Source organism: Galeopterus variegatus, unplaced genomic scaffold (genome assembly GCF_000696425.1).
Source record: "Galeopterus variegatus unplaced genomic scaffold, G_variegatus-3.0.2 Scaffold18, whole genome shotgun sequence".
Classification (NCBI taxonomy): Eukaryota; Metazoa; Chordata; class Mammalia; order Dermoptera; family Cynocephalidae; genus Galeopterus; species Galeopterus variegatus.
The window spans coordinates 891,922-911,014 of NW_007726129.1; the positions used below are offsets into that span (position 1 = coordinate 891,922).

Consider the following 19,093-nt stretch of genomic DNA (forward strand, 5'->3'; position numbering starts at 1 on the left):
TTATATGAGGTATCTAGAGTAGGGACGTTCATAGAGATTGAAAGTAGAATAGAGGTTGCCATGGGCTGGGAGGTTGGGAAGGAAATGGGGAATTACTGCTTAACAGGTAGAGTTGTTGTTTGGGTGATGAAAAGTTCTGGAGATAGATAGTGGTGATGGTTATATAACATTGTGACTATATTTAATGCCACCTAACTGTACACTTTAAATGGTTAAAATGGTAAAATCGATGTTATGTATATTTTACCACAAAAAAAATATTTTTTAAAGTTTTTAAAAAACAAACTGGGTTTTCTCATGGGAGAACACTGTGTGAAATGAATAAATTAGATTTTCACAGCTGTAACCATTAACTTTTTAAAGCCATACCTGGAAGACTTTTGTAAATCCCTCTTTTAAAATTTATGAATCTGGGTACAAAACCTGTTCCTTTTGCCTCAAAGTTTTAAAAATGAGTTAAATATTTACAAATCCTGAAATGTGTTTGGGAAAGGATAAATGATATTTCCCCACTTGTCCAAGCTGTTTACTTTAGTCACTTTATCAATATATAGATGTTCCTGTTTACACAGATGAGGCAATGACCTTCTGGGTATATGAAAATAAAGGTTTTGGAATCCTTTAAATTTAAACATTTACCTATGGGAAGTTGTTTAACCTTTGTCAATTTATTTATTTACTCAAAGGTGGGGTCTCCTGAAATATATGTGTAGGCACTCTAATGTTTTATAGAAATGCAATTATCATTAAATTGATAAAGGCAGAATAATTAATTTATCAGTAAATTTATTAGGTGATTTCATCTAATCTCATGGCTTTAAATATCATTTACATATCAACAACTAGCAAATTTATATCTTCAGTTTATACCTCACTTCCAAACTCCAGACTCATTTCATCCAACTTACTTGACTTCTACTTAAATGTTCAACAGATACGTCAAATTTAACACATTCAAAGCTGAACAACAGATCTTTCCCTTAAACTTAACCATCCACAGTTCTCCACATCTTATCTTATGGCAACTCCATCTTTCCAATTGCTCAGGCAAAAATCCTCAGTTGACTTTTTTCTCTCATACCTTACATGGAATCTCTCAGGAAATGCTAATAGATCTACCTTTAAAATAACTGGTTAGCTCAGTTGGTTATAGCACGGCCTTATAATACCAAGGTCAAGGGTTCAGTTCCCCTTAGTAGCCAAATGCCAAACTTTTTTCCCTGTTTCTATCCTTGACTCCCTACAGTCTTTTCTCCACCAAGCAGCCTAGGTGATCACGTAAAAACCTAAATCAGATCATAACTCACCTGTTTAAAACCTTACAATACGGGCCGGCCCATGGCTCACTCGGGAGAGTGTGGTGCTGATACCACCAAGGCCCCGGGTTCGGATCCCATATAGAGATGGCTGGTTAGCTCACTGGGTAAGCATGGTGCTGACAACACCAAGTCAAGGGTTAAGATCCCCTTACTGGTCATCTTTTAGGAAAAAACAAAAAACAAAAAATGCTTACAATACAATGGCTTACAAGACATCAGCAGTTTTAAAAATATGATCAGGAACACCCGGGGTTCCCCAAGAACATTACTTTAAGGGAGAGTGCGAGATCAAAACTATTTTTATAATAATACTAAGATATTCCTTGCCTTTGACCCTCTTATTCTCTTATGAATTTACAGTGGAGTTTTCCAGAGAAGTAACATAGTATGTAATGATTTTATCACTCTCATGGATAATAAAATGTGTGCCTGTGTATCCTCGTTTTAAAAAGCTCTAAGTTTTAATTTCTTTCTTTCTTTTTTTTTTTGGTGGCTGGCCAACACAGGGATCCAAATCCTCTGACCTTGCTGTTACAACACCGTGCCCTAACCAACTGAGGCAACCAGCCAGCCAAAGTTTTAATTTCTAATGTGGTAAACACTGAAAGATACACACCGCATGTATTAGTCCATTTTCTGTTGCTTGTAGCAGAATACTTGAAACTGCGTAATTTATAAGAAAACAACATTTATTTCTTATAGTTTTGGAGGCTGAGAAGTCCAAGGTCCAGGGAGCACATCTGCTGAGTACCTTCCTCTTGGTGGGGGCTCTGTACAGACGCCCATAGCAACACAGGGTATCATGTGGTGAGAATGGCAAGAGCGTTTTCATGTGCTCTCCTTATAAAGCCATCAGTCTACACCTGTAATAAACCAACTAAACCATTAAACTATTACTCCATGAACAGATTAATCCATTCATGACAGCATAGTCCTCATGATCTAATTATCTCTTAAAGACCCCACCTTTCAACACTGCCACATTTGGAATCAATCTTCCACATGAGCTTTGGAGGGGATAAACATTCAACTCATATCACCACATACTCAAAAGTTCTTTGGGATCCTCAAAAATTTTTAGATTATAAGGCAAACCTGATACCAAAAAGCTTGAATACTGCTGCCCTAGTGTTCTGGCTCCCTATTACCTCCTTGATAACATATTCAACTACTTTCCCCCTCAAACCCTCTTGCTCTAGCTACACTGGCCTCATTGCTGCTCCTCAGTAAACCAGACATGTCTTTGCTCTGGCTGTCCCCTTTGCCTGAAATACTCTTTCCCAGATAACCATATTGGTAACTTCCTCATCTTCAAGTTTTTGATCAAATGTCATCTCAGCAATAAGGTTTATTCGTATGACTATGTAAACTGCAATTTACCCCCCACTTTATCCTTCACAACAGTCCAGATATCCTTAACCCTGTTCTTTTTCTTTTTCCATAGCACTTATCACCTCTCAACATACTTTATAATTTACTTACTTATTGTGTGTATTGTTTATCCTCTCTACTAGAATGTGGGCTAATATTATAACAGCAAGGATCTGTTTGTTTTGTTTACTGAGAGCCTACAGTAGTGCTTAGCATATAATAGGTACTTGACAAATGCTATTTGAATAAACAAATACAGATTAATTCAAAATTTGGGCAAACAATACAGAAACTAATGTAATCAATGTGTAAACTAATCAATTTAAGAACCTTAAATTTGTGATAATTCATATTATATCAAATAAATCCATGTTACATTGTAAAAAACACTAATAACATTATAAAGAAGCCAAAAAGATCATGTGTTGTTTCACTCACAGTACTGAATTTCTGAAGCAAAAGAAAAGATTCAAAATTAAAATTTCCTATTGTGAGGAGGTTCAGAGACAGATCCAAATATGCAGAGAAAATTAGTATAAGATAAAATTGGCATTTTAAATCAAATGGGAAAAATATGAATTATTTGAAGACAAATGGGTAGCCATCTGAAAGAATTAAAATTGGATCCATTTCTCATACATTCCATCAAAATAAATTCCAGATTGACTGAAGACTTACAAAATCAGGAAAAGTAACAGAAGCTGTGGGAAGCAAAATAAAAGATTCTTAACTTTAAAAATGTAAGAAAAAATTCTCATGACAAAACCCATGACACACTAGGGAAAAAATTTTTAATTCATACCTCAATAAGCTAATAAACCTAACAAATAAAAGTGCTTCTGTAAATCAACAAGAAAAGGATCAACAATCTAATAGAAAAGTAGGCAAATATGAACAGAGATCACAGACTTGTGACAAAGGACTTTCTCTTAAGAATATAAAAAGGCACACACTCTTACTCAGAAGTGAAAAACAAATTAAAATTATACTGAGAAGGTATTTTCCACTTATCTCTCTTTTTTTTTTTTCCCCCTAAAAGATGACCGGTAAGGGGATCTTAACCCTTGACTTGGTGTTGTCAGCACCACGCTCACCCAGTGAGCTAACCGGCCATCCCAATATGGGATCTGAACCCGTGGCCTTGGTGTTATCAGCACCACACTCTCCCGAGTGAGCCACGGGCTGGCCCTTCCACTTATCTCACTGGCAAATAATAAGACATTTGTTAACAAAATGTTTTGATGAAGATATAGGGAAACAAGCACTCTTTTACAATGCCAATGGCAATATAACCTTTATGGAGGACAATCTGGCAATCTTTCTCAAAATACTTGTCTAGCAATCTCACTTTTAGGAATTTATCATACAAACATGCCCTCCCCCCATGAGGACCAATACTAATACCAATACTAAACATACCAGTACCATACCAATACTAAACATATTGGTATGTTTAGACAGAGATGTCTAATAGAGATGACTAAATAAATAGGTGGGAAATGACATATGTAAAAAGCTATTCACTGCATCTGTTCTATAGATAATAATACATTTATAAAATAGAATTTTTTATATAAAAGGAATATTTTATAAAATTTTTATGAAATAGTCCATTAAAAAACGATCTTCCAAGGAAGTTGTTTTCTCTTACAGTATAGAATAATCTCCAAAATCAATAATATGAAAAAAAGCAAAGTACAGAATAGTATACATATTATGCTAGTAAAAATAAGGGAAAAAATATATGCAACTGTTTATAAATGCATCAAATATCTCTGGAGTGACAATAACAAAACTGATTAATTGCCCACAGAGAAGACAATTGAGTACCTAGGAGAGAAGCTTTCCACTATGTTATTGTACCTTTAGCATTTTGAATCATATAAATTTATTACTTATTCAAAAAATAATGATTATATTAAGAAACAAAATTAAAAATTCCCATTCTACATAAAATCATCTACACGTGCATTTAAATTTATAATATTATCATCAGGACTTAATTTGTTCTACATACTTACAGATGTAAAGCTAGAATGCCTATAACCATCATCACTTTCAACCCTACCCTATCTTCCACCAGAAATCGGAATTTCACTTTTCCTTTGGCCCAGATATGTGGGTTAACCACAGGCTTTAGACAAACAAACAGAAAAAAAAAGAGCCAGATATTTTCAAACAGAGAAGAGCTTATTTATCTAAGTCTATCAAAAGCTAATATCCCTGGCACAAGTTAACCTTGCAACAGCAAGCCAGACAATTACCATCAAACCACAAAAGCTTGTTTAACTGCTGAGCCTAAAACTGAATAATTTATCTCTCATTTAAAATATTTTTGCCCCTGTGAATAATTCATCTTCAAAGGAAATCAAAAAAAGGATATGAATTTTAAAATGGAATACATCAGGGCCGGCCCGTGGCTCACTCGGGAGAGTGCGGTGCTGATAACACCAAGGCCCCGGGTTCGGATCCCACATAGGGATGGCCGGTTCGCTCACTGGCTGGGCGTGGTGCTGACAACACCAAGTCAAGAGGTAAGATCCCCTTACCGGTCATCTTTTTAAAAAAAATAAATAAATAAAATAAAAAAATAAAAAATAAAAAATAAAATGGAATACATCTTTAAGATACTGGCTTTGCTATCTTACACATGTCCAACATTAGAAAGTTACTATGTCGTCGTGTTTACAGATGACAGATTACATAATCAATTATAGCTATTTTGAAAACCACTAAACACATATGAGACCATCTAAATTTCAGACAGATCAGTATTCAAATGCCAGACCCAGCATTTGTGACCATATAACACTGGGAGAGTGCTTAAGCTCTCTGAGCCACATCTATAAAAATAAAGCTAATAATTCACATTTCACAGATTGTTGGGAAGAATACTAGCAAAGTACCTAGCACAGTGCCCAATAAAATGTGAGCTTTATAATCATGAAACAGTAATCATGACTCATTATTTTTAAATATACGTTTTGAAGGGGCCTTATTTTGCAGACTTCTGATATGCTGGTTAATTAGTGATAGGATCTCTTGGATTTTTCCCAGCTTATGTGTAAATTTTAATGTCAAATTGAACCAAAGAAAAAATATTTGTAAAAATGGCGAAAACAATACAGTCATTAAAAAGGGTACAACTAATTTATGTCTGCGGAGATACAAAGACACACTAGCTATTTTTTAAAAAATATCTTCTCAAATGCTTGCTTTTTGTTTACTAGGTCTGAAAACTAATTTTTCTTATTGTATGTCCCAGGGTGGTCATGTCTAAGATCCTGAATCCTCATCATGATTTTTTTTTTGTCTTTTTTTTTTTTTTTTTTAGCAGCTGGCTGGTACAGGGATCTAAACCTAAGACCTTGGTGTTATAAAGCTGAGCTCTAACCATCTGAGCTAACCAGCCAGCCCCCCATCACGATTTAGCCTGCATGAGCCACAATCTAAGTCTACATGAGCACTATTTATGAGACCTTTGGGCCTCTGGAATTATTCATCCTAAATATGTGTGAGGCTGGATGGTACATGTATGCTTCCCAAAAGAGGATTCATGAGTTATCCAGTGTAAGACCTTGGTGTTATAAAGCTGAGCTCTAACCATCTGAGCTAACCAGCCAGCCCCCCATCACGATTTAGCCTGCATGAGCCACAATCTAAGTCTACATGAGCACTATTTATGAGACCTTTGGGCCTCTGGAATTATTCATCCTAAATATGTGTGAGGCTGGATGGTACATGTATGCTTCCCAAAAGAGGATTCATGAGTTATCCAGTGTCCCAGTTAAAGGAAAAGTTCAGCATTATCTATCTCCCTTTACTCCAGTGCCCATACATAAGTGGATTAATTATATTACCTTATTCATGACACTGTCTCACCATTGGCTATGCATGGCTTCCTTTTGTTTTATTTATTTAAATACAATAAACACTAGTGAAACCACTATCCCCAACAAAACCCTGACAATAGTAGTTACCTCTCTCCTCCTCCATTCCAGCCTTCTGCCTGCCCCATATAGGTAACCACCTAAATCTTGTGTTTATCATTCCCCTGCTTTAAAAAAGCACCTACTTGAATGTAGGCTCCTCTGCTTGTCACCTACATACAGAACTGAACAGCTGAGGTCATGTCTAGAGTCCCTGTTTACTGTCAAATTAGCAATTGCCCTACATTCAGTACCAGTGTGTTATTGCACAGAGCCTGCAAGTGTCAGTGTCAGTTTTCACCACAGCAGCAGGTCACGCTATATTTAACATGCATCCCCTTCTCAGCTGAAGAGCTGCAGCTGCAACTCTGTTTGTGAACAAAGGAGGACAAGTGGGAAGTGAGGGACTCTAATGGAAAGTTGTAACAGGATTCAGTTAACACAATCACAAATTAAATGAGCCTGTATTTAAAGGTCTAAGACAGTCTCGTTTCACAACACTATATCTTAATTAAACTGTTTAAAACACAGCTCTTCTACGTTTGTTATAAAATCAACTGTTTTAATATATACAATTTGGTCCCCAAACTGGGGCATTTACACCATAATGCACAGAAAAATTACAGTTCCAGGCACACAAATTGTAACACATGAATAAACACTCATTGATAATTTCATAGCTGTAGAATACACTTTTCAAGGAGTGGCAATGACATATGGAGGTAGCAAAGAAAAAAAAAAAAGTAGCAAAACAGCCTTGAACAATGTCTTACTTGATTTAATTAGTATATTTACAGCTTTCCAAGGGTACTACTTGGAAGAGAACACTGCTTGGTTAATAACTCCAAGGAAAACCCCAGTAGAAGAAGTCACACTACTCTGAGACAGAGAAATGCTTCTGGGATTCTTCTGAGCTTGGAAGGTTGATATGGGAGTCTAAAATCACCTCAGTGAAACTTAACAAGGATAATTATAAAGCTTAGCCTTTGGTCCTGGGAAAAAACTATTTGCAAAAACCTATGAGGGGAGGGGGAATGGATGCTACTTAGCATAATTAAGAGAGTACAATGGAGCTACAAAAATCTCCTGACCTCAGGCCATACTGATAAAAAGTTTTCAGAACAAGGAAGGTGACAGTCCTAACCAACACTGAGCTGGCTAGAGCGTGTTCCTTTCTGGATACTACACTATGAAAAGAAATTTAAACATCGGGGTTCAAGCAGAAGGGAACTTTCATGTTGTTGAGGGAAGAGTGAAGTTGCTGTAGACTTTTTTAAGACTGGGAAAGAAGGGGCAGTTAGGGAGTAACCGGGTAAGGGACACAAAGAATAATTACAATTTGTAATGATGAACATGCTAATGATATTGATTTGATCATCACATACTCTACACAAATATTGATGGTCAACTCTGTACACCATAAATATGTAAAGTCAATTATGTTTCAGTGACAATAATAATAATAAAAAAAGACTGGGAAAGAGATGAAGGTTTCACATGGGCTATCAAACAAGAAGGATCAAATTTGCTCTGCATAATTACAGAGGCATCAGAGCCCACATAAAACAAGAAGAGCAGCTGACTCCAATGGCCCTGAAATGGTCCAAAGCTGGAGAGGAAGGGACACAGGAATATAATATTGCTAAGAATACCAGAGTGTGAATTTCAGTGTGAAAGAGGAAAATGAATTAGACAGCATTTAAAACTTCATCTAAAGTGAGAATCCATAATCTTAAAATTGCCCTGGCCCCTGTCACGAACTAAGACTCTATGGGTAAAATGGCATTTTCTTTCATGTATTCTATTTTGTTCTACACCCACTTTAAAGCCTCAGCCCACAGACTAATTAGAAACATAACTGCAGACATTGGAAAAACTCCTAGAGTGAAGAGACTTGGGTTTCAGTCTTTACTCTGTCATTAACTTAAATATGTTACCCTGGATGAATACCTTAGCCTCTGTAAGACTCAGATTCTTTATGAATAAAATGAGGACACTGTATTAGAATACTTCCAGCTCTATAATTCTTGAATTTCTAAGCTAAGGTGCACTAATATCTTCTCTATTAAATGTCACTAAATTTATAATTAAAAAATTATCATGTTAATGTCTACATTTCTAAAAGCAACAATAAACTAATACTTGAATGATTTCTAAGAGTCTCCATCTTAAAAAAAAAATTTTTTTTTAAAGATGACCGGTAAGGGGATCTCAACCCTTGGCTTGGTGTTGTCAGCACCACGCTCAGCCAGTGAGCGAACTGGCCATCCCTATATGGGATCCGAACCCGTGGCCTTGGTGTTACTAGCACCGGACTCTCCCGAGTGAGCCACAGGCCGGCCCTAAAAAATTTTTTTAAAGGATATTTTTTGTATGTTTTAATCTTTAATTTTGTTAAAGGGGATAAATAAATATAAACAGAAATAGGATTAACAAAATTTGTTAGGATTAGATGATAAGCATATTTAGTATAGCACACATTTTTAAAAAATTATTTGACTTTTGGCCGGTAGGGGTAATAAAAAAAACTTACTTCGGGGCCGGCCTGGTGGCGCACTGGATAGTGCGCCGCTTGGGAAGCGCGGCGGCGCTCCCGTCCGAGGGTTCGGATCCCACATACAGACCGGCTCCCGCTCACTGGCTGAGCGAGGCGCGGGAGCAACACTGAGGCTTGTGATCCCGTTGCCGGTCCCCGGTCCGGTACGGGGGCAACACTGAGGGTTGCGACCCGTTGCCAGACACGGAAAAAAGACAAAAGACAAAAAAAAAAAAAAAATTAAATTTGCAGCCAGCCAGTTAACTCAGTTGTTTAGAGCATGGTGCTGACAAGCCCAAGGTCAGGTGTTCGATCCCTATATCAGCCAGCAAAAAAAAAAAGCAATTTGCAGAAATTACACATCCAATAATCTGAGGTACCCTGGAATGCATTTTAAGTCACTCCCTCCTTAATTATTGCTTAGCATCACAGAGCTTCTATCAAGTCAGCCTGATGGGTGGCAATGAGAATATTCAATAGTCAGTCCCTGTCTATTTACAATTTGGAAAATTTCTTGATCATGTGCCCTACATAATGAATGGAGCGAAAATGAAATTGCTTTTATACCTGACCTCACAGACCTCATCTCTCCAGATCTGTTTTTGCAACACATCCTCACATATTCAAAAGGTGAGATAAATTAAATTTTCAAAAATCTTTCTAGAATTACCAATTTTTTTTTATTTATTCCAAATCTATTCTGCATAAAAGTAGTAGCCATCTTTCTACCTCCTGGCATCATCATTAAGTAGGCAGTAAGACAGTAATACTTTTGCCAGCTGTGCATAAAGAGCACAGCAAGATGCTTAATATGAGATCCCTCAAATACTCCCAACACAAGTGTGATAGATCAGATGCAGTTGTGAACATGTGTTCATACAATGAAATTCTGCACATGCATTCCTGGGGAATATTCCATGATTCTCTAGGAATTAAAAAAAAAACTGTTAAGGGATCCCCTTTTGGAGGAGTTCTAACCACCATGACCTGCTGTTACCGGCAGGTAGTTGTAGAGCTGCAAGAAGACTGGACTGAAAAAATTTGAATCCAGTTTGCTGCTTACAAGCTGTGTGACCTTTGGAAAGTCCAACTCAGGGGAGGGGAGGTGGTGGAAAGGAATGGGTAAAGGGGCATGGAAATCAACTACAATGTATATTGAGAAGTAAAAGAAAAAGAAAAAAAAAAAAAAGGAAAGTCCAACTCTCTAAATGTTACTATCTACCTTAGAGATAGAGGAATAGTAAGGACTAGAAGATAATAGGAGAAAGTTATGCAAATTTTAGGTGTTGCTCCAGTTTACACATGTATCTTCTGTTTACACAAGAATGACCTGACATGTTCCCTTGTGGCTTTTAAAATCATCCTCTAGTGTACTATTTGTTCCCCCAGTCACATATAATCATGCTTCTCAAGACACATTTCTGTTTCTGCTTATATTATTGTCTGATTTGCCCTCTGACCCTCATATCGAAAATATATACTATCCTCCAGGACCTAGCGCCAATGTTACCTACTCATGGAAGTCTTGCTAAATCCTTCTTATGAAATCTGGCACATATTTCTGTTGCTCTCCTAATGCGCTTCTTTTATACCTTGGTTATAGTGACTCAGACCCACTGCATTATATAAAGTCAGTCATGTAATAATCTGACTGGAAAGCTGCAGGAGACAGGGTGCCGCCTCTTATTTACCTTCCTTGCCCCTTGTGCTTGGGACTTGGGATTTAATACCAGCTTTGCAACTAACTAATGAACTCAGCCTCTCCAGATCTGTAAAAGGAGATGGGTGATCTAGAATTATTTTCCTACAGTAGATTAACACAGAATCAGAGAGAGAACTAAAATTCTGTATCTATGTTTTAAAATCTTTAGAATTTTCATATTGGACAATAGCTACAGGCAGCTTTCACTTAATTCCTATTTAGACAAAATTTCACTACCACATAAATGATAAAGCCAAGAATAAACTCTAAAATTGTTACCTGAAAATCCTATCTTAGGGAATTCTCAATTACTGAGATGCCTAATATTCCTGAGTTCTCCAATTTATTGATTTCATAAAGTAGAAATGTGAATACCAATTTACTACACTTATATAAATAGCTTCTTTTTATTCTGTGCCAACAGCTGTAGCAGCTGCAGCAAACTAGTCTCATCTTGAACCATCACCACTACCTGACTCAGCAAGCTGGCAGGACCACAGGGGAGCAGGTTCTTTATTTGTATGAATTTCCTCAAGGGCAGAAACTCTTTCTTAATATATTCCTATTATCCCCAGCATCTAGCTCCATGCCTTGAAAATGGATGGCATTCAACAATGTTCAATGAATTAACGTCCCTGAATTCCATTCTCTAGACACTGTAATTCCATTATATATTCTGAAAGAAAAGATGCCCTATTCAGAAACAGATATTAGTGATAAAATAGACTTTAAATTATAGATTTTTATATCTTTTCTCAAAGTTACACATTAACATATATTTCCAATAACTTATTTAAAAGCCCAACATTATGCCAATAAAACAATCCATGGTAACTTTTTCATGACTCTTGGAGAAAAAAGTTCCTGAATCTCCACTGCTTCAAGAGCATAGATATGAACTTACCGTCATCTAAAGTGATGTCCTGTAGACCAATGGTTGCAAAGTTAGGTTCCCGATCTTCAGGTTCTGGTTTAATGCTCACAGTTGCCCCATCAGGTGGAAATGAAGCTGGATCACACAAACTGTGACATATTAAGGATGAAGGTGCAGAAAGACCTCCCTGGCCTGTACCTTGTGCTTGGGTTGCGTGCTGTCCAGAATGCATTCTGGTGGCTGAAGAGGGTGATGAGGCAGTTCCTGAGCTAGGAGATTGGTAAGGCATAGGCTGCAGCTGAGGAGACGGTGGCCCAGAAAGTGGTGAACTAGCCAGGGGACAAGAGACTGCTGGGGAAGCTGTTGTAGCAGACCCTGAATGTGAAGGACCATAAGTAATAGGCTGTAACTGAGGGGAAGGCTGACCTGTGACCTGGTCAACCACTGGAGAAGAAAGAGATCTTTGTCCTGTGTTTGAACAATGATATCCCATTGACTGCAAATGAGGCGGGGTCTGCACAGAATGAGGTGTATGTGCTAAGAGATGTCCTGTTGAGCCTGAATTTGAAGAATGAAATGTTATAGGTGACAGTGGTTGACAGGCAAGATTTACTAAACTAGGAAGAGTTGCATCTTGCTGAAATAAAACTGGATCAAATTCTTGACTAGAGGCAGCATTAATAGGAAGACAAGTTGGTCCATTGTACACAACATTAGTTTGCATAGGCTGATAGGAAGATGCCACAGGAGGTGTTGGTGTAACTTGAAATGGCTGGTGCATGACTGAAGAAGGAATCATATGCTGTTCTTTACCAGCACTCTCATCCCTACACTGCAACTGCGGCAAATGGGACGAAGTTACCATGGATGCATATGCTTGCTGGATGGGACAAACCAAGCTTCTCTGTGCTGACAGTACAATGTCATGTGGGTGCCCTGGATCTGAGGAAGGCCTTTCGGTCTGGGCAGGATGAGGCACAGGCAAAGGTGGAACTGAAGACAAATCAATGTCTTCTCTGTGTTCTTGCTTCATCAAAACTGAAAAGAAAATGATTAAAGCAAATGTTATTATGCAATACATAAAATAATTATGATAGGCTTTCACTCTAGGCTACACAACTGTAGCATGCATATAAGCCAGGGGTGGCAAACTCAAATGCCTACTGGAAAGACAGTTCACGTAAAATATTGTGTGTGTGTTTATACATACATACATGTACACAGATACAAATTTTTTTTCCCCCAAAAGATGACCGGTAAGGGGATCTTAACCCTTGGCTTGGTGTTGTCAGCACCACGCTCAGCCAGTGAGCTAACCGGCCATCCCTATATAGGATCCGAACCCATGGCCTTGGTGATATCAGCATGGCACTCTCCCGAGTGAGCCACAGGCCAGCCCCATACACATGTTTCTGCTTGTATATGTATGGCTATCTATGGTAAGTTGTTCAAGAAACTGACATATACTGGATTTACTGCTGGAAAGAGAAACTCGGTGACTAGAGACAGAGGCATGAGGGAGACTGACTTTTTTTTTTTTTTTTTTTTTTTTAAAGATGACCGGTAAGGGGATCTTAACCCTTGACTTGGTGTTGTCAGCACCACGCTCTCCCAAGTCAGCGAGCTGGCCATCCCTATATGGGATCCGAACCCATGGCCTTGGTGTTATCAGCACCGCACTCTCCCGAGTGAGCCACGGGCCGGCCCTTTACTTTTTTTTTTTTTTTTGAGGCTGGCTGGTACAGGGGCTCTGAACCCTTAACCTTGGTCTTAACACTGCTTTAACCAACTGTGCAAACCAGCCAGCCAGATTTACTTTTTATTGTGTACTTTTTCGAGGTTTTTGAATATTTTTCACCATGTATATATTACCTCTTCAAAAATAAATAACTGAAAAAACAATACCCTATGGCCTAATTAAGTATTGAATTTGGGATCCCTCATCTGAAGCCAGTCACCTGATATTGTATGTTGCATCATATACCAGAAATCATGAATCTGACATTAATAGAGATTCTGGTTTATAGTGGTTTTCACATGCATCTCATTTGATCCTCCACCATCATGGGGGGATCAAAGTAAGTACTAAAGGGCTGGCTGGTTAGTTGTTGGTTAGAGTGTGGTATTGTAACACCAAGGTTAAGCATTCAGATCCCTGTAACCAGCCAGCTGCCAAAAAAGAAAGTACTAGTATTCACAAAAAGTGAGCAAACAAATTCAACAAAGTTGCACAATATAAAATCAACATGCAAAAAAAAAAAAAAAAAAAAAAGGAGCATTTCTATAAATTTGCAATAATCCAAAAAGAACATCAAGAAAACAATTCCATTTTCTTTTCTTTTCTTTTCTTTTTTTTTTTTGGCCTTTTTGAGACCAGCCGCACCGTGCTCAGCCAGTGAGCGCTGTGAGTGCACTGGTCATCCCTATATAGGATCCGAACCTGCGCTGCGCTCCCAGCGCCGCACTCTCCCAAGTGCGCCACGAGCTTGGCCCACAATTCCATTTTCAATAACATGAAAAAGAATAAAATACTTAGGAATAAATTTAACCAGGGAGGTTAAATACACCCAAAACTCATACAATGAAAACTACAAAACATCGCTGAAAGAAATTAAAGACCTAAATAAACAGAAAAATTTCCTGGGTTGAAGACAATACTGCTATGATGACAAAATTTCCCAAATTGACATTCTGATTCAATGCAATCCCTATTAAAATCCCTGGGACATTTTTTTGCAGAAATAAAAAACTCATCCTAAAATCCACTTGGAATCTCAAGGGACTCCAAATAGCCAACACAATTTTGAAAAACAACAAAGTTGGTGGACTCACAATTCCTGATTTTAAAACTTACTAAAAAGCTACAGTAATCAAAACAGTGGGGTACTGGCATAAGGATAGACATATGGACCAATGGAATGAAATAGTCAAGAAATAAACCCTCAAATATTTGGTCAACTGAGCTTCAAACAAGGATGCCAAGACCATTCACAGGGGAAAGAATAGTCCTTTCAACAAATGAAGCTAGGAAAACTGGATATCTATATGTAAAAGAATAAAGCTGGTTCCCTACCTTATATAATAAAGTTTGGGCTGGCTGGTTAGCTCACTTGGTTAGAACATGGTGCTGATAAAAAAAGATTGCCTTGGGGCCGGCCCGGTGGTGCACTGCTGCAGTGCGCCGCTTGGGAGCGCGGAGGCGCTCCCACCGAGGGTTCGGATCCCACATTCAGACCGGTTCCCACTCACTGGCTGAGCGAGGTGCGGGCGCAACACCAAGGGTTGCGACCCCATTGCCGGTCCCGGCCCGGTACGGGCGTGACACTGAGGGTTGCGATCCGTTGCCGGACATGAAAAAAGACAAAAAGACAAAAAAAAAAGATTGCCTTGAAGTGAATTAGGATCTTTCAGTTGAGCATGACAAAAATGCAACTGGGACTAGCTTAAACATAAAAGAAAATTTACTGGCTCATGTAATTGGAAGGTTAACTGAATACTGGCTTTTCAAACATGGTTCAGCTCAAGCAGTGTCATCTCAGGCCCCAGGCATTCTCTTCCTCTTAACATTGCTTTTCTTTCTGTTAGTTTTACTCTCACCAGATGGCATCTCTAGGTTTGGTCTTTGTAATTAGCAATCATAGAGAAAAGAGCCAGCACAGCCCCCGACACACATATATACAAGTATATATCTCCTTCAGGGTCACACTCAAACCTCTGGTTCAGCCTTATTGTTGAGTTGAAGGAATTCTTTATGTATTCTGGATATTAAACCCTTTGCAGATATATTATTTGCAAATTTTTTTCCCATTCTGTGGGCTGTCATTCCACTCTCTTGATAGTGTCCTTTCATGCTCAAAAGCTTATGATTTTGATAAAGTCCAATTTGTTTATTTTTTTCTTTTGGTACCTGTACTTTTGGTGTCATACTTGAGATACCATTGTTAAATCCAAGGTCATGAAGATTTGCCCTATGTTTTCTTCTAAGAGTTTTATAGTCTTACCTTTTAAATTTAGGCCTTTGATCCATTTTGAGTTAAGTTTTGTTTATTATGTTTTGTTTCCTTGTTTTTTTCCTTTTTCTTTTTTTTTGGCGGTTGGCCAGTAAGGAAATCTGAACCCTTGACCTTGGTGTTACACCACCACACTGTAGCCAACTAAGCTAACCAATCAGCCCTTTCAAGACAATCTTTATTCAGTTAATTTCTCTACCTTATAGATGAGTATATCCCTACCTTATAGTTGAGTATACTGAAGAGGAGATTAAAGATAAGTAATATTTAACAAAAGTTAAATAGCATCAAAATGACTTAAACGCAGGTTTTTATGCCTCCAAAGTTCATACTTTCAATTACTGCAGTAAACTGTATTACAAAGGAAGATTCCACTTCACTACTTCAAGCAAGCAGAGGCTATGAATATCAACCATTATCCTTTATCATATCACAAAAAGTAGCAAATCCATGTCTTAGGATGAGTGTGCCTGATGAAAGATGACTGCTCAAAGTAGTAATCATTACATTTTATTTATTTAATGTGTTCATCAAAAGAGAAAAGAGCAATCAGTTAATTTATTAGGTGTCAATACAATTATTTCATTGTTTCCGTGGCAAGCACTTCAAGTCCACTTTTCTAAAAATTATCTCCTTTGCCTCCTATTGAAGTGCCTCATTTAAAAATAATTTTCCTAGCACCAAGCACCAAGGTCAAGAGTTCAGATCCCCACACTGGCCAGATGCAAAAAAATAATAATAATAATAGTAATTTTCATGAACTCACATCTCATTGTTACTAATTAACATAATTAAAAATTTCACGATCTTCACAAAATACAAGTACTTCATTTTATGTCAAAAGAAGGTAACAATGAGAACTAAAGCAAGACCAAATCTCATCTGACTACCAATCTCTTGCTAAGTACAAGTCTCTTCACACAAACATGGTCTCAATCTGAGGAAATGAAGGTTCTGAAAGGTTTATATCTTATTCAAGGTCACTTGGTTAGCTTAAGGTTTTGAGTCTTTTGAATCTGATTTTGAGACTTTTGTTCAGGGTAAGAATTAAGATAGTACCAACAGTATATTTTATAGTAAAAGAGGTAATTAATGAAGCACTTGTTTAGAAGTGCATTTGAATTCTGCATTTTACTCTGGTTCCTAACAAGAACAAAATGGGCTGCTGATCTACCTGCTTTAGCCTCTGAACCTAGCAACTGGTGAGGTCACCCCTAACAATGAGGCCAACAACCCCAAGGACTGAAAGAAAGGTTATCACCAATCTTCTTGTTGCTTCTTCCACAATGTTCATGTTCCTGACCCAGGCCTCCACCAAGTTACTGATTCTTGCTCAGTTGTTTCAAGTATAGTTCTCTGTGTCTACTGGCTCCTGACCTCTCTAATGTCTTCACGTACTTTCTTTTCTTCTGACTTTGGAAGAACTAGAACTGTGCCCCTGAACCACTAGATTCTTTTTTCCCCTTCTACTTCGGCTCGTACTCTGGTCTCAGGGAGCCATAATGAATCCTATACCCAGAGTCTCATTTCTTTATAAAGAGGGAGAATATCCAAGAGAGCCTACTCTCGTCCCTTAATTAATCCTGATGGAGGCAGTGGAACCCTAGGTTACATGTGCACTAAAAAAGAGACATAGCAACTGAAACTACAGCATAACACCCACCTCTTTTGCATGATCCAATCCTTATTAACTATGTTCCTGACCCAGATCTGTATACCTATATTGAGAGTTCGGCTCTGCTAAATTGACTGTTATTTCCTCTCTGTCAAATCAAGTATTGCTTTTTTTTTGTCTATAAGGGGTTCAGACTCCAACCCGACCAAACCATAGAAGTCCTCACTGCTGGTCCATCCACGGTAATTTATTCTTGTTTGCACAGAAGTATAATTAAAGGAATCTTACAATATCTAGAATGAGTTGAGTTTTACAAACAGATTAACTCTATTTTTTGTGTATTATATATGCTCACTCTCAAATTTAGAATATTGAGGCATGAAGGAATCCAGAAAGAAAAAAAAAATCAACTAGTTTAGTGGTTTTCCACGGGTGGCCTCATGGATACCTTCAATTAGTGGATGGGGAAGAGTAAGATCCAAAGAAGAGTGCGGTGCGGCTGGTCTCAAAAAGGACAAAAAGAAAAAGAAAAGAAAATGGAATTGTTTTCTTGATGTTCTTTTTGGATTATTGCAAATTTATAGAAATGCTCCTTTTTTTTTTTTTGCATGTTGATTTTATATTGTGCAACTTTGTTGAATTTGTTTCCAGTGCAAACAAAGCAGCTTAGCTAGCTTTCCTCCTTTTTTTATGTATTGACTTTTACATAAAGTTTTATATGGAGAGTAAAGCAATTTTTTCTTCTTCTTTTGCGGCTGGCTGGTATCCAAACCCTTGACCTTAATGTTATAACACCACGTTCTAACCAAGTGAACTAAACAGCCAGTCCAGTAAAGCAATTTAAATAATATAAATGATTTGAAAACCATCACTTTAGTCTTATACTGTCATTGGATACTGTTTGTGGCAGAGCTGAGAGCTGATCTCCTTACTCTAGAGCAGGCTTTCTTCCCCAGTCAGAACCACAATCCAAAAGTCAGTGTGTCCAGTCAACTACTTAGAACACAGACTATATTTTCCCAGAGGCACAATGTTAGACACGAGAGTTTGGCTCTAATGCTGTCCCTACAAGCCCCATTATTTCAAAACTAGAACTGAGATGGTACCTCTGGTGCAAAAAACTTCTGCTGTGCTTCAGAGGGAGGTGCATTGCTTCAATTGGTTCCAGGGAAGCTCTGAAATTAGAGGCTGGGCAGAAGTTCAGGCAGCACCACTAGGGAAGGTTTCTGTGCACTATTACCATCTGTGGTTAGGGGAATTTATGAATCATACGCATATCCTGAAAACTATCTTCATTTTATAAAGTAAACTGATTGCTAAACAAATAATGCTAAATATGATATCTAACTAAAAAAAACAAAAGAATCAGAAATTTGCACTTAATGATTATTCCTCCTTCAGACAATAATATTGGTCCGATCCTATTGCAAGGGAGTTCCCCAAAAGGTAACAAATTGACAAATCCTTTTATAAAAACACATAACTTATGAATATCTAAAATTTTAAAAAGTGAAATTTAAAAAGGAATTGCCATAAACATAAACAAAAGGTTAAATCTCTAATATAAAGAATTCATACAAATTAATAAGATAAACAAAATAACTAACATAACAAAGACTGTGTCACACAATAAAATACTGTGATACTGGGAAATATATATTTGGTCTTCTTCCAGTCTCCTGACAAATCCTTAGAATCATCAAAGTGATAGATGTCTTTTTTTCTCTAAAATCCTTA

General features: G+C 37.6%; 1 protein-coding gene across 1 annotated transcript in view; it reads right to left on the reverse strand.

Annotated features, from left to right (window-relative positions):
* Positions 1-19,093, reverse strand: part of NFATC3 (nuclear factor of activated T-cells, cytoplasmic, calcineurin-dependent 3) — a 147,179-nt gene that overhangs the window by 18,669 nt on the left and 109,417 nt on the right. The window contains exon 9 of the mRNA XM_008567157.1: positions 11,762-12,769. Within this exon, the coding sequence (XP_008565379.1) occupies positions 11,762-12,769 (1,008 nt within the window). The remainder of the gene's footprint in view (positions 1-11,761; positions 12,770-19,093) is intronic.